Source organism: Quercus robur, chromosome 1 (assembly GCF_932294415.1).
Source record: "Quercus robur chromosome 1, dhQueRobu3.1, whole genome shotgun sequence".
In the NCBI taxonomy this organism is placed as follows: Eukaryota; Viridiplantae; Streptophyta; class Magnoliopsida; order Fagales; family Fagaceae; genus Quercus; species Quercus robur.
In genome coordinates this window covers 33,298,164-33,312,196 of record NC_065534.1, presented here as the reverse complement: position 1 = coordinate 33,312,196, position 14,033 = coordinate 33,298,164, and the positions used below count along the sequence as shown (strand labels likewise).

The 14,033-nt window shown below is 38.6% G+C and overlaps 1 protein-coding gene across 5 annotated transcripts in view; it reads left to right on the top strand.

Annotated features, from left to right (window-relative positions):
• LOC126732342 (nodulin homeobox-like) overlaps window positions 1-9,474 on the top strand; it is a 28,006-nt gene extending 18,532 nt beyond the window's left edge. For 3 of the 5 annotated variants that reach the window (XM_050435130.1, XM_050435121.1, XM_050435156.1), the window contains 5 exons: window positions 5,178-5,241; window positions 5,384-5,452; window positions 5,987-6,529; window positions 6,630-6,664; window positions 8,847-9,474. In XM_050435130.1, the coding sequence (XP_050291087.1) occupies window positions 5,178-5,241; window positions 5,384-5,452; window positions 5,987-6,529; window positions 6,630-6,664; window positions 8,847-9,378 (1,243 nt within the window). In that variant the 3' untranslated portion in view covers window positions 9,379-9,474. The remainder of the gene's footprint in view (window positions 1-5,177; window positions 5,242-5,383; window positions 5,453-5,986; window positions 6,530-6,629; window positions 6,665-8,846) is intronic. The other 2 variants (XM_050435147.1, XM_050435139.1) reach the window with 1 other exon arrangement.
• The last annotated feature ends 4,559 nt before the right edge of the window (window positions 9,475-14,033 follow it).

The following is a 14,033-nucleotide window of genomic DNA, read 5'->3' as shown; positions in this document are numbered from 1 at the left end:
GTTGGCGTTGTCTTGTTTTCAGGCTTTTACAGGATTGAAGGTCAATGTTGGGAAAAGTGAGATTGTCCCTGTTGGGGAGGTGAATAATCTAGTTGCACTGGCTAGTATTCTGCATTGTAGAGTGGGGAGTTTGCCTATGAAATACTTGGGGATGCCTTTGGGAACTTCTTTTCAGACTGCTTCGATTTGGAATCCTATCTTGGAGAAGATGGAGAAGAAACTTTCAGGGTGGAAGCGACTTTATTTATCTAAGGGTGGTAGACTCACTTTACTTAAGAGTACTCTCTCTAGCCTTCCTACGTACTATTTATCTCTCTTCACTATTCCTAAAGCAGTGGCTGCTAGAATGGAAAGTATTCAGAGGAATTTTCTTTGGGGGTCTTTTGAAGGGAACTTCAAATACCCTTAGGTGGCTTGGGAAAAGGTGTGTTTACCGGTTGAATTGGGGGGTTTGGGGATAAGAAGTGTGGCGTTGTTTAATCAAGCTTTATTAGGGAAATGGTTGTGGCGTTTTGGACATGAAGTTACCCATCTTTGGCGGAGAGTTATCTCCACAAAAGATGGTGAGCGTCAAGGGGGGTGGTGTACGAAAGTGTGCAGGAGGACTCATGGATGTGGCCTTTGGAGAAGCATTCAGGAAGGATGGGAGAGTTTTTCTAAGCATTTGTCTTTTGTAGCGGGTGATGGCACCCGTATCCGCTTCTGGCATGATAGGTGGATTGGGGATAATACCCTAAAAGATCTATACCCTGAACTCTTTGTGTGTTCAACTGCCAATGATGCTTGCATCTCTGAGGTTTTGTGGCTTCTGGAAGGAGGCACTATTAGAGTGTGGGATTTAAGCTTTCACAGAGCTTTCGAAGATTGGGAACTTGCTGCATCTTTTTCCTTACTTCAGTTTATCCAATCGCGTATTCCACGAGGGGATAGGAGGGATTCTCTTTGTTGGCGGCTCAAAGGTAATGGTAAGTTTGACACCCGATCGTATTACCATGCAATTCAGGGTAAGTCGAACTCTCAGTTTCCTTGGAAGGGTGTTTGGAAACCTAAGATTCCTAAGCGAGTGGCCTTCTTCTTGTGGACAGCTGCTCACGATCAGATTCTCACGTTGGATAATCTCATGCTTAGGGGTCACATTTTGACAAATTGGTGTTGTATGTGTTGTTGTGATGGGGAGTCAGTTGACCATCTCCTCCTTCACTGTCCTGTTACTCATACCTTATGGACCTTCATGCTTCAGGCTTATGGTATTCATTGGGTTATGCCAGGATCAGTGGTGGGATTGTTGTCTTGTTGGCATCAGTGGCTCGGGAAGCACAACTCGAATATTTGGAATTTGATTCCAGGGTGCATAATGTGGACTGTTTGGTTGGAACGAAATCGTCGCTCCTTTGAGAACAAGGAGAAGACGTTGGATGAGTTGAAGGTTTTAAGCCTTAGTAGTCTTTTTGAGTGGTCTCGTTGTTGGGGTTTGACTGAGTCTTCGTCTCTTCCAGAGTTTTTGTCTTCCCTTAGATTTTCTATTTGATTTCCCTCTTCTTTGTTTGGCTGTTTGTTTCTTCTGTTTCTTATTGTTTATCATCATGAACATCTTGTATTATTCATCTTTTATTTATTAATAATAGTTCTTATATTACCTATCAAAAAAAAAAAAAAAGAATAGCTTTTTCTATAGCATCTTCAAGATCTTCTAAATTCGCATGAGACATCACTTTTTTAATTTCGTTCCTCGGCCTACTCCTGACTCGAACAATAGATACTCCTTCTACAACTCTAGACATAATAAATAAATCCTTATATTTACTTGGCATAATGAATCACGCGCATATGAACTTGCTCAAGCATATATACAAATGATCAAGAATAGAATGTTGAGTCGTTGAAGAATTTCTTCTCCAAGGACCAAGAAACGTCCTACCATCTATTTTTTTGGATAAGTAAGGAAAGTTTATTGATTAAAATAAATAAATAAATAAATAAAGAAGAAGAAGAAGAAGAAGAAAGAGAGAGGAAATACCAAGGTGCATTGGTGGTTTACTTGAGTAACAGTACATCAAACTATCAAATTACAAAGCTCTAACATATCTAATAAGTTTAAACAAGGAAATGAGTTGAAAGTAGTACTCCAATCCAGAATAGAGTGAAGAAGTAGAGATTTAATATCGAAGATATACTATTCATTTCTCTCAAAGCATCTCACATTTCATTCCTGCCAAAGACACCACAACACACAATGTGGCATAGCCCTCTATAAAGCCATATTTTGATGTTTGCCAAAAGGACCATGCCAAGCTGAGAATAAATTAGTAACACTCTGTGACATAACCCATAGAAGACCAAACAAATTCCACACCATTGTCCATAACTCAAAAGCAAGAGGACAATGAAGAAGAAGATGATTCATGGACTCCCCACTCCTTTTGCACATGTAGCACCAATCCACAACAGCAGCACCTCTATTCCATAAGTTGTCTAAAGTCAAAATCTTTCCTAAGGTTGCAGTCCAAGAAAAGAAAGCTACCCTACAAGGAATATTTGAACGCCACACAGGCTTCCACGGAAAAGGAATGCCAAAAGTCGAGGAAAGGGAGAAATAGTATTCACGCACCTTAAAACCCATACTCTTTCCTGACTTCCAACAAAGTTTGTCATGTCCTTCACCCGTAAGAGGCATAGAATATATTAGATCCATGAAGACAGACAAAGGTTCCAACTCCCAATCTTGAATTGCTCCAGAGAAAAGAATATCCCAATGCAGCATCTGATTAGGAAAATGCATGACTTCCACTATAGAGAACTCCTTATTACGACTAATGCAATAAAGTTTCGAGAAGACCTTTTTGAGGATACAATCACCACACCACAAATCATTCCAAAATTTTACTCTAGTACCAACTCCTACATCAAAATGGAGGAATTTAGAGAAAGTTGGCCAGCTTTGTCTTATGGTTCTCCAAAGACTAACACTATTGGGTTCCAACACCTCCCTTTGATAAATATATTCTCTTCTAACCTGTTAATCTTCGTTGAGAAACAAGTTTCTCAAGAATAGGGTTCCAAATTGTCCTTTCCTTGAATGTAACACCCAAAGGAAGCCCCAAATATTTCATTGGCAGCGAGGACTTTCGACAACCCAACAAAGCCACAAGCTCGTCCATGTTGGACACCTCCCCAACTGGAAACAACTCTAACTTAGCCATATTAATCTTCAACCCAGACACCGCTTCAAACAAAGATAAAATCTCTCGCAATTTAGCTACTGGCTAGGAATGGCATCGCAAAAAATTAGAGTGTCATCCGCAAAAAGAAGATGGTACACCATTAAGGGAGTGTTGGCCATGGTACCAACAATGAAGCTAGAAATATGCCCAGCATGAACTCCCAAAGAAATCCTTAAGGCTACCATTGATCAAGATGGAGAACCTTGCTGTGGAGATACAAAACAAAATCCACTTTCTCCATGTCTCAAAAAACTCACATCACTGCAACATAAACATAAGAAAATCCCAACTTACATGGTCAAAAGTTTTCTCCACATCAAACTTGCATAACACCCCTAGTACACTTGCTTTGAGTCTGCTATGTAAGCACTCATTAGCAATAAAAACCGAGTCTAGAATTTTTCTATCCAAAACAAAGGCATTTTACCATCTTGCCAAGACAATTCACTTCTATAGGATATCTCATAATGTGCTTATCAAAAAAAAAAAAAAAAAAGGATCTCCCATAATGTGGAAACATCATGGCAAAACCTACTCTTATACCAAACTAATATAGGATGGAATCTTGAATGAGCTTTGATACTATAACCAATTTTGATGTAGGATCTTTAGCAATTCAGCACTAAGTTGTGTTTGTTTGGCGGAAATTGATTTCCAGAAAATATTTTACGCATTTATGGGTGTTTGGGACGATGGAAAAGTTGGTCAACCAAAAATTGTTTTCCAATTGACTATAAAATAAATGTACTTATGGTGGAAATTGGTTTATACTTTCATTTTCCATAAACCATTTTTTGCCTCACCCAAAACTTATCAACTAAACCTCATTCTTTGAACATGTTACTTCTTAATAGTCCAAAATTCAGTACCAAAGATGGTCTTATAATAATATTATAAAATTTTCCCTTTAATGTAATAGGTATTCTATGATCATACAATAATCTTGATATGTTTATCCATTTCATCTATCTTACTCCTAATCCAATACTAATAATAATAATGATACTTGTAAATTTCACCTACTGAAACCAAAATTGGGTGCTTAAAAATAACAATAAAAAAAGACATGGGAAGGGAGCAAATCACCGACTAGAAACAGTAGAATTATGGTTTTTGATGCATAATAAGCTCATAAATTTTAATGGTAATTGGTGTCCAAATTACTACCTGATCTTCCTACGAAATACGTTTCTTAAGTGGTAAAAGGAAAAAGGAAAATGGCCTCTCAAACTTTCTCTCCTCTATATAGTTTGCCACCCATAGCGACCCAAAACCTTATCACTTTCCTGTTAATGCTTCCAAGATATAGTGGATAAGCTTTCATGTTACCATGAGTTAAGCTCCTGTTTTTGTTAGAATTGTGGTTAAATGATTAAATTCATTATTTTCAAATAGTTTAAGCTTTTAGGAGAATTGGTAATTTAACATGGTAACAGAGCAGGAGATCTTGAGTTTGATCCTTGGCTTTACTCTACTTTCCATTTAAAATGTAAAAATTCCATGTGTTGGGCCCACTAAAGTTTAGGCCAACACGTGAAAGGGAGTGTTAGAATTATGGTTAAATGGTTAAATTTATCATTTTCTAAAAGCTTAAGCCTATTAGCTTAAGCCGTTGAGAGAATTGGCAATTTAACAGTTTTGTTTTCATTTCTTAATGGCTTCCACCAGCAAATGAGGGACTGCCCCAACATAATATATATATTTTCATTTTTGTACGGATCCACTTGCAAATGATGAGGGGGAGGAACTGCCCCAACATTTTCATTATATATATGATTGCCTCTTTATATTTTTATCTTATATATACTGTTTAAAGTGAACATGTGTGTACAAATACAGCACAAGCATCTTCTGTTTATCCCCCCAAAAAAAAAAAAAACCAAAAAAATTATCCTGTTTGACTTCCGGGGTTTGCTTGAATCCTAGTTAATTTTGTTCTACAAACTTTTGTTGCAGGGTTTTCTTTGACCAGTTGCAGTCACTAATTACTTCTGGTGAATTAGGAGAAAATCGAGCCCAAGTAAATTTTTTGTCCTCACAGTAATTAATTATATATTTATGCAGTTATTATTTACTATATCAGTTTTCTTTTGCTTTTTTTTTTTTTTTTTCCTGTATAAATATTCAATGTGTTTAAACCATGCTGCTGGAGCAAATTCAAGGATAACAAATTTGAGGAGTCAACATCTTGGGATAAGTTTTCCAAACTCAACCTCAGTGAAAATCATCAGGTGAATGTCTGGGATTATTTTCATGTAACTCACAGTTGATGGTCACTTTATTTGGCTGACATGGAATGTGAATTGAATTTTGGCCAAACAATTTTATTTGATATTTAAATTACCTGGAGAGAATTATAGTAGAAGACTTTCTTAGTGGCTATAAAAAATGAATATAGGAGAGTCATTGAGTTGCCAAACTTAGCTTAAGTTAATAAAAATGTTATTAAGCACAAAGTGAGATATATATATATATATTTATATTATTACAGTCATTAACATTATGTCTTAAATTTGAAACAACCTTTTTCTCATTGATAACTACAAATGCACCTCATGGGTTGTGAACCAATGACCTCACCGTCTTTCTTACTCTTACACTCTTACGAGAGGAGGAGGTGTCATTTTAGTTAAAGCTAATTGTCTTATGAAACAACATAAACCAGCCAATTATTAAATTGGCTTTTTGAGTTTTCCAATGGTGAATTGGTGATATAGCTTTTTCTCAACATGGTAACCTGAGAAGTACAGTTTGATTCCTGGTAGGAGGCTCAGAGTACTGGGGGATACTCATCACCTTTACTGAGAAAAGATCATCCAATATCTAATAAAAGAAGAGGTACCTTGAAGGAGGAAATGTCGGAGAATTCTGCTTTTCAAGAAGTGGAGCAGATATATGTCAAAAGTGATCATATCGATCAAGGTGATGATGTAAATAGGGGGGAAAATAGAGGTCTCTCTGGTAGGGGTGCATCTGGAGGTTTGGGAGGCATCAACACAGATGTTCAGAATGTTGAAACAAGCGGTTCAGATACAAGCTCTTCAAGAGGAAAGAATGCTGTTCATCAAATGGAAAATGGTGAGTTTTCAAAGTCAAACAAGCACATCAAAGAGAGTGGGTTTGGAGGAAATCCTGAGGATGAAAAGGTTACAATGGATCAGTGTGAAGAAAAGCAGCGGAAAAAACGGAAGCGAACTATAATGAATGATAAACAGGTGATGCTAATAGAGAGGGCCCTCTTGGATGAACCTGATATGCAGCGAAATGCAGCTTCTATACAATCCTGGGCTGATAAATTAAGTCTTCATGTACGTCAAGTGCCCCTCATAATTTGATAATTATGTTAGTTAATTCTGTTTGTAGACAATAACTCATTTCTTCACTAAGATTTTCCATTGTGTTTTCCAGGGTTCTGAAGTTACGCCTTCGCAGCTTAAAAATTGGTCAGTAAGCCTCATCTGTTCACATTAGCACACACCAGTGGTTTCATAACTCTTTTCTTTTGGATGTTTCAATTAATCCTCCTTTTGATATTCAAGATAACAGGTTGGGGCTCCGGCTGATTCTTATTAGATTTTATCATTTCCTACAACTTCTTGGATTTCAAACAGTAAATAACTGGAAAAAAAATGCTGGTTACTTTAATGAGTACACTTACAGCTTGAAATCTGAGGAGCTGTAGTGTCTCTTATTAACTTTGTTCCAGAAAAGGAACATCGCCTATGAAAAGCACAAACATTGCAGATTAAGATATCAATTTGGATTTTTATCTTTTTTCATTATCTACTACCTTTGGCTTGATTGATCCAGGTGTAATGGAATATAGAAGGGCATGTATGAAGCTCAAGATCCAGGATTTGACAATCTGAATCAGCTGCTCTTAAAAGCATACTCTTACCATTGTTTCAGTGAACAAAGGGTTGCACTTGTGCCATCCAAGAGTAGAATCACATGATCCAAAAATTCTCACCATCTAGATTTCTAAGTTGAGTCTAGTAGTCCTTAGGTCCTAACCTTCTTGTTGCAAGCCCTTTTTTATATAGGAAATTTAAAAAAATTATTGAAGATTGAAATTCTCTTTGCAAGTCTTTTTTGATGACGATGAACCCTGGAGACCATGTAGAGCATCATGTCTTTTTACCCGGTTAAACCCTGGACCCATGTAATGTGCCCACATCATAAGGATCAGGTAGGTCATCGGCTTTGCCAATGGAGCATGGCCCATAGAAATTGTTTGCACCCAAGGGGATTCGAACCTTAGACTTGGAGGGTGCATACCACCAAGCCTAAGGCCCTGACCACTTGAGCCAACCCCTAGGGGTTTCTTTTTTAAAGCCTTTTACAAGATATAAGTAATCATGGGCATGGTGTGCAAAGGTGAACTTTAAAAGATGGAATTAAAGAAGAATAAAAGTAAACTCTGGGTGTAGAATATTTCTCTTACTCTAGGTGCAAGGATATTTTGGTTTTTAGCAATGGTTCAAAGAATCGTGCCTAGGATCTCCCGGTACTTAAGAATTTTGAGAAGGAGGTGTATTCAGAAGTTAGTTATTTGCCTAATAGCAAATTTTATGAGAGTCTAGTTGTACAAGCCATTGTCATGGTTATACTGCATTCGTTGGCATTTTAGATCCTTTCAGTATATTTTGTTTTTCATTTGAACATTTAATCTCTTTTGTTATTTGGCCAAGTAATTGAACATTTAATATCTATATCTTCTACTTATGATTTTCCCACATTATATTGTGTTAAAAGCACTAATAGGTTTTTCCTTGGAAATAAGAGTGATTGGTATTGAGAAGCTATGTGGCAAGTGAAAAGGGGCGATCTTGTTTTCTTCAATTCACATGCGGCACAAGGGTGGAGTGGAGGGCAAGCCTAACAGTTGATATTGAAAGTTTGATTTTTCTTCTAGATAGTTGCTTAGTAACAGTACCTTTTCTTCCAAGCCCAGAGAATGAAAAGTAGATTAATTATTTAGGTTATTAGTTGAATGGTGTTTCCCAATGTTGTGTGGACTGTTTCCTCTGTCTCTTGTTCCTTCTCTTCTTTAAGAGCCTGGTTCAGGGAAAAATCACTTGTAAGACTGTTAATTGATTCCTTTCATTGTCTGTACAAAAGAAGGCACTGGAGAAGATTGTTTGTCTTTAAGGGTCTTAGAACTTTGAAGCACTATAGGCACTGCATCAGTGGAGGTTGGGCTAGATGTTTGTGCTAGTGCTGAATATTTGTGGCACCATTAGTTATTTGGAAAATTTACATGTGGATACTGGGTTCCTAGGGAGGCCATCCAACTTTTCTCTCACCCAAAGACAATTCAAATGACTAATTTTAGCTTCTATTTTATTGGACCTTCCTGCAATTCCTTTCAATCTTTGACATCAACCATCTAGTCAATTGAGTTTCATAATTTATTTGGTGATAATTGAACTCTAAAATATATTTGTTTGTCTGATTTATTGATATATGCATTACATTGAATGAACATACTATTTGCACTGCAAATCTGCAATGTACTTTTTATATTGCATCAGGCTGTAGCCTGGCGCCTTTTCATGTTATTTTGAAAGTTTTGTGTCTCTGAAACTTATATATGTATATAAATGTTTTATGCTTTATCAACAGGCTGAATAATCGAAAAGCCAGGTTGGCCCGGACAGCTAAAGATGTACGTGCAACATCAGATGTTGATAATGCCCTTCCAGACAAGCAAGATGGACCAGGACCAGTGTCCTGTAACTCAGTTCCAGGTGAAGATGCTAATGTCCCATTGAATGAGAGAAGAGATACTCAAAGCATGTTGAGAATCGGCCGGAGTGGTGAGAACTCTGATACTGCCATGGCAGATTTTGTTGATATTGGCCCAGCAGAATTTGTTCAATGCAGGCCGGGTCAGTATGTTGTTGTTGTCGATATGCATGGAGAGGAGATCGGTAAGGGAAAGGTGCATCAGGTGGATGGTAATTGGTATGGACGGAGTCTGGAGGAATTAGAGACTTGCGTTGTGGATATAAACGAGCTTAAGGCTGAGAGAGCGGCAAAACTTCCATATCCATCTCAAGCCACAGGCACCTCATTCAATGAGGCTGAAATAAAATTTGGGGTAATGAGAGTATTGTGGGATGCTAACAGAATTTTCATGTTGCGGTCTCAATGAATGTGACTGATGATTAAATAGCTGCAGTTTTTTCCTGAAAGTTGTTAATTTTACATTTTATAATCACTATACCATCTTTTAGGCAGAATTCAAGAAGAGATTAGAATTTTTTTCACGCACACACAAGTCTACATCTAGATGGATTGGGGTTCACTTTAAACACTTTTCAAGACTGAGCAATCTGGTAAGAGCCTTCAATTTCCAGGCCCCTCATCATATATTGCATATATAGGTTAGGCCTTGGACCTTGGGGTCAACTTTTTTTGATGATCACCTTTAGGTCAACTTTAATTCTCGTCCCACATACCCTCAGCTCTGTATATTCAATCAATGACTCCCATGGTTTTGGCTGTGCATGGTGAGGCAATTTATTGCTCAAAATTTCAGTGGTGTAGAGCACCAGCCGAAGGAGTAATGTCAATTGATCATAATACTTCTGATGGAGAATCAAATTCATTTCATTTCTCTCATGACAGGTCTCTTGTCTTGATGATAATTTATAGATATCATGGAGTATATACGAGCTCACATTCTTCTGGATGATGTTCTGGTGCAGAGCTGTTGGTTTTGTAGCTTTCAAAATTTCCACATATTCCAATTATCATTGCATATGGGACTGGAGAAAATCAATAGGAAAGAAGAATCGTGTGACCTCTCATCTGACCAATTATTACAAGATAGCTCTAGTGATGGTAGCTTTTATGCGTGTATAACCCTTTTGGTCGTACGTTGTATGAACTAGGTTCACCACGCAAGGCAACTATCCCTTCTTTTAAAATGAACCAATTCTAATGAAAAAAGAAGAGGAAGAAGCTTGGGTGTCTTCCTTGCTAGCTCGTGCTAGTAAAAAATTGAAATAAAGTCAACTAAATTGCTTCGGTAAGGAAATAGATGTAATTGACTCATAAAGCAACTGAGGACCAAGCTTCTTAGATTAAAGGTGCCTAATTTAGTTTAGGTAGTGGAACAAGTAGTAAATGAGCTATGGAAACAGGTGGGTGCTAAGTAAAGGTGAATGGTGATGGTAAGAACTAGTAGCTCAACATGGTAAGTTTACAGTAACACAACGCAAGTATTTGGAGATTTCACCTTGTACAAATAAGTTCAAATATTAAAAAGTTATAGACTTCGAAAGTTTTGAGGAAAGGCAAGGCCTACCACATGTTGTAGTTTCGGGCAGCATGGTTTTTTTTTTTTTTTTTTTGAACCAGGAACTTTATTAAAGAAGGGAAAAATAGAGCTACAAGGCCCTCCTGGACTCTTCCAAAATGATGGAAGAGAAACAAGCAGGGCAATTCCCAAAATCAAAAGGACCAAAGAAATTACAAGAAAGAGACCATTTTGCTAAAGTGTGGGCTGCTGCATTACACTGCCTAGGCACCCACTTCACAAAAACCTTATCTGAGACAGACAAAAACAACCTCAATTCAGAGCACAAGGACCAGAACCTCCAAGGGGGGGGGGGGGGGGGGGGGGGGTGGCGCTCGGCCAAGTCATTGAGAAGATGCACATAGTATTGGCAATCCGATTCCACAATAATGCAATCATTAGTAGGAGCTAAAGAGAGAGCCCACTTAATAGCCTTCGCTTCCGCCAAGAGAGGAAGGGTGGTATTCACTTTCATTGTACCGGCAAATACCAACTCCCCTCTCCAGTCTCTCGCCACTGAGGCTATAGAAGAGAAGCGAGGCCCCACAGCAGCATCGACATTAATTTTAAAAGACACACCTGGGGGAGGGATCCAAGTCTGAATAGAGGAAAGAACCTGCTAATAAGTGGTAGAGCCCTTAGGAATATTATGTTCAGAGAAGAGACATGAGATCTTCGTAGACACCCCATCAACATTTAGAGAGCCGTCTCCAAATAGGAAATGATTTCTCTGTTTCAATACCATGTCACAAAGGATGGCACCATACAACAAAAATTCCTCCTTTTGACCCAAACATTGATTAACCAAAAAAGGGGGGGACAAGAGGAAGTTGACAAAATCAGATGTCAACCCAAAAGCCAATAAGTCAATCCTCATGCCCCAATGGCTTCGGAACCATAAGGATTTTGCAAACGGGCATACCGTGAACAGATGAAGGGAAGTTTCCAAAGCTGAATTACACAAAGGGCAACTTCCATCCATATTTTCATTAAACATACTTATTACCTCCTTGGTAGGCAAAACATTTGCAGCTATTCTCCATAGATGCAACTTAAAGCGCTCATGAATTTTGGATCTCCAAATCTAGCCTCTTATGAAGTCGAAATTTGAGGGAGGAGAGCCATCCCTACACAACCAAAAAGCGAACTTGACAGAAAAAAAACCCGGAGTTTGTTGTAGTCCAAGACCAACTATCTTCCATAGGGCAACTAGGAATGGGAATTTTTTGGATAAGCTCAACCACATGCTCCTCAAATAGCAAACTCAGCTTTGGAATACCCCAACTACTTCAATTTGGAGTAAGGAGTTGAGAAACTACCAAAGCAATATCCGGATCAGCATCAACTTTTGGCGTAGGGATGAAACCAGGGAGATCAGGAATCCACGGGTCTATCCATGTTCTAATGGAATTCCCATTACCTACTAAAAGGCAAGCTGCCTTTGCAATAAGGTGTTTTGTGCCCATCATGCTTTTCCAAAAGGGGGACGCATTGCTAGGAGAATGATGAGCCAGCCAATTATCCTGAATCTTGTATTTCGCCCTCAAAACCTTAATACAAAGACAACCCTTTCCGGATAGAATCCACCAGCCAAGTTTGGAGATGAGAGCTTGGTTGAAATCCTAGAATTTTCTGAAACCCAAGCTACCCTCCTTTTGAGGCAAACAAAGAGAAGACCAAGACATCGGAGACCAATACGAACTCACCTTTGATTTTGGGCTCCACCAAAATCTGCGCACAGATGCATCTAATTGATCACTAAGACCTTTAGGAAGAAGAGTAGCCGACATAGAATATGTTGGGATGGCTTTGGCCACTGATCTAATTAGAGTTGCCCTACCAGACCAAGACAGATTTTTACTTTTCCATCCCTTGAGCTTACTGTCCAATCTTTCTTTAACATAACAGAAACCTTGAGATTTGCTCTTTGATAGAAAGAGAGGAACACCCAGATATGTTGTACTTTGAGGCAATGTATTGAGACCCCAACAACATTTAACTTAATTCATAAACTGAGGGCTCATACCTTTGGAAGGGAAGCAGCCAGATTTTTCCACACTGATAGATTGACCCGACCAAGAACAGAATTTCTCCAAACAACTTCTAAGAATGGCTAGTTCAGAGGACTTAGCTTTGCAAAACAAAAGAATGTCATCCGCATAGTAGAGCTTAGAGATGGGTGGTGCGGTATTAGAAACTTTAAACCCAGTTAAGTTATTTTGAGACACTTCCCTGTTTATCAACCTCATGAGAACCTCATTGCCCAAAATAAATAAGTATAGGGACAAGGGGTCCCCTTGCCTAAGCCCTCTTGAGGGGGAGAAACTTGGACCAAGGCCACCATTCAACAGCAAAGTGAACTCAACTGAGGAGAGGCACTGGTGGATGAGATTAACAAAGCTGTAGCTTAAACCAAAAGCTTTTAAGACTACCATCAAAAAATTCCATTCCATTCTATCGTAAGCTTTTTGGAAATCAAGCTTGATTCCAAGGAAACCCTTCTTCTTCCCTGTATATTTGAAGCTGTGAACAATTTCATGGGCCAAGACCACATTTTCATTAATCCATCTATTAGGCACGAAGGCCACTTAAGCTGGATCCACCATTTTATTTAGAAGAGGTCTTAGTCTATTCACTAAAATCTTAGATATCACTTTGTAGCACACATTACACAGTCCAATAGGACGAAAATGATTAAAATTTCCTGCCCCTTTCTTTTTAGGAATGAGGTGGATGAAGGTTTTGTTGAAATCTTTCAGAAGCCAGCCATTACGAAAGAAGCTTTGGGTCGCTTGAACCACTTGATCACCCATTGTGTCCCAATAATGCTTGTATAAGAGAGCTGGGAAGCCATCTGGACCTGGGGCTTTGAAGGATTTCATCCCAAACACCACCTTCTTGATCTCTTCTCTAGTGGGAATTTTGCATAGCTCCGAATTCTCTTGGTTAGTAACACAAGGCTCTATTAAATTCTCTAGGTTTGCAGGGAAATGAGGGAGGCTAGATGAGAAAAAGGAGGAAAACTTTTCCAAAAAATAGTGTTGAATTTCCCCCTGGTCTCTTATCCAAGTACCATCATCAAGCTTAATTTCTGAGATGCAGTTTCTTCGTTTTCTAATTATGGTTGAGAGATGGAAAAACCTTGAGTTACGGTCACCCTCTTTAACCCACAATTCCCTAGACATCTATCGTAACCTCATGTCTTCTCTATCTAGCCATTCATCAAGCTCTAAATTTAGGGAAGCTTCAAGTTCCAAATTCTCTCTTATGGGGGCATATTGTTGAACCTCAGCAATTTTGGCTTTGAGGCCTTTAATTTTTTCCTTTGAATTTCCAAAGGTGCTTTTGTTCCAGGGCTTTAGCTCATGGCAAGTCACAGTTAACTTTTTGACTAACTTAAAGCCTTGAGAGCCATCAACCCTGCATTGCCAAGCATTTTCCACAATCGATCTACTTTCCTCTTCCCTAGTCCACATCGCTTCAGAATGAAACGGCCGAGTCAAAAT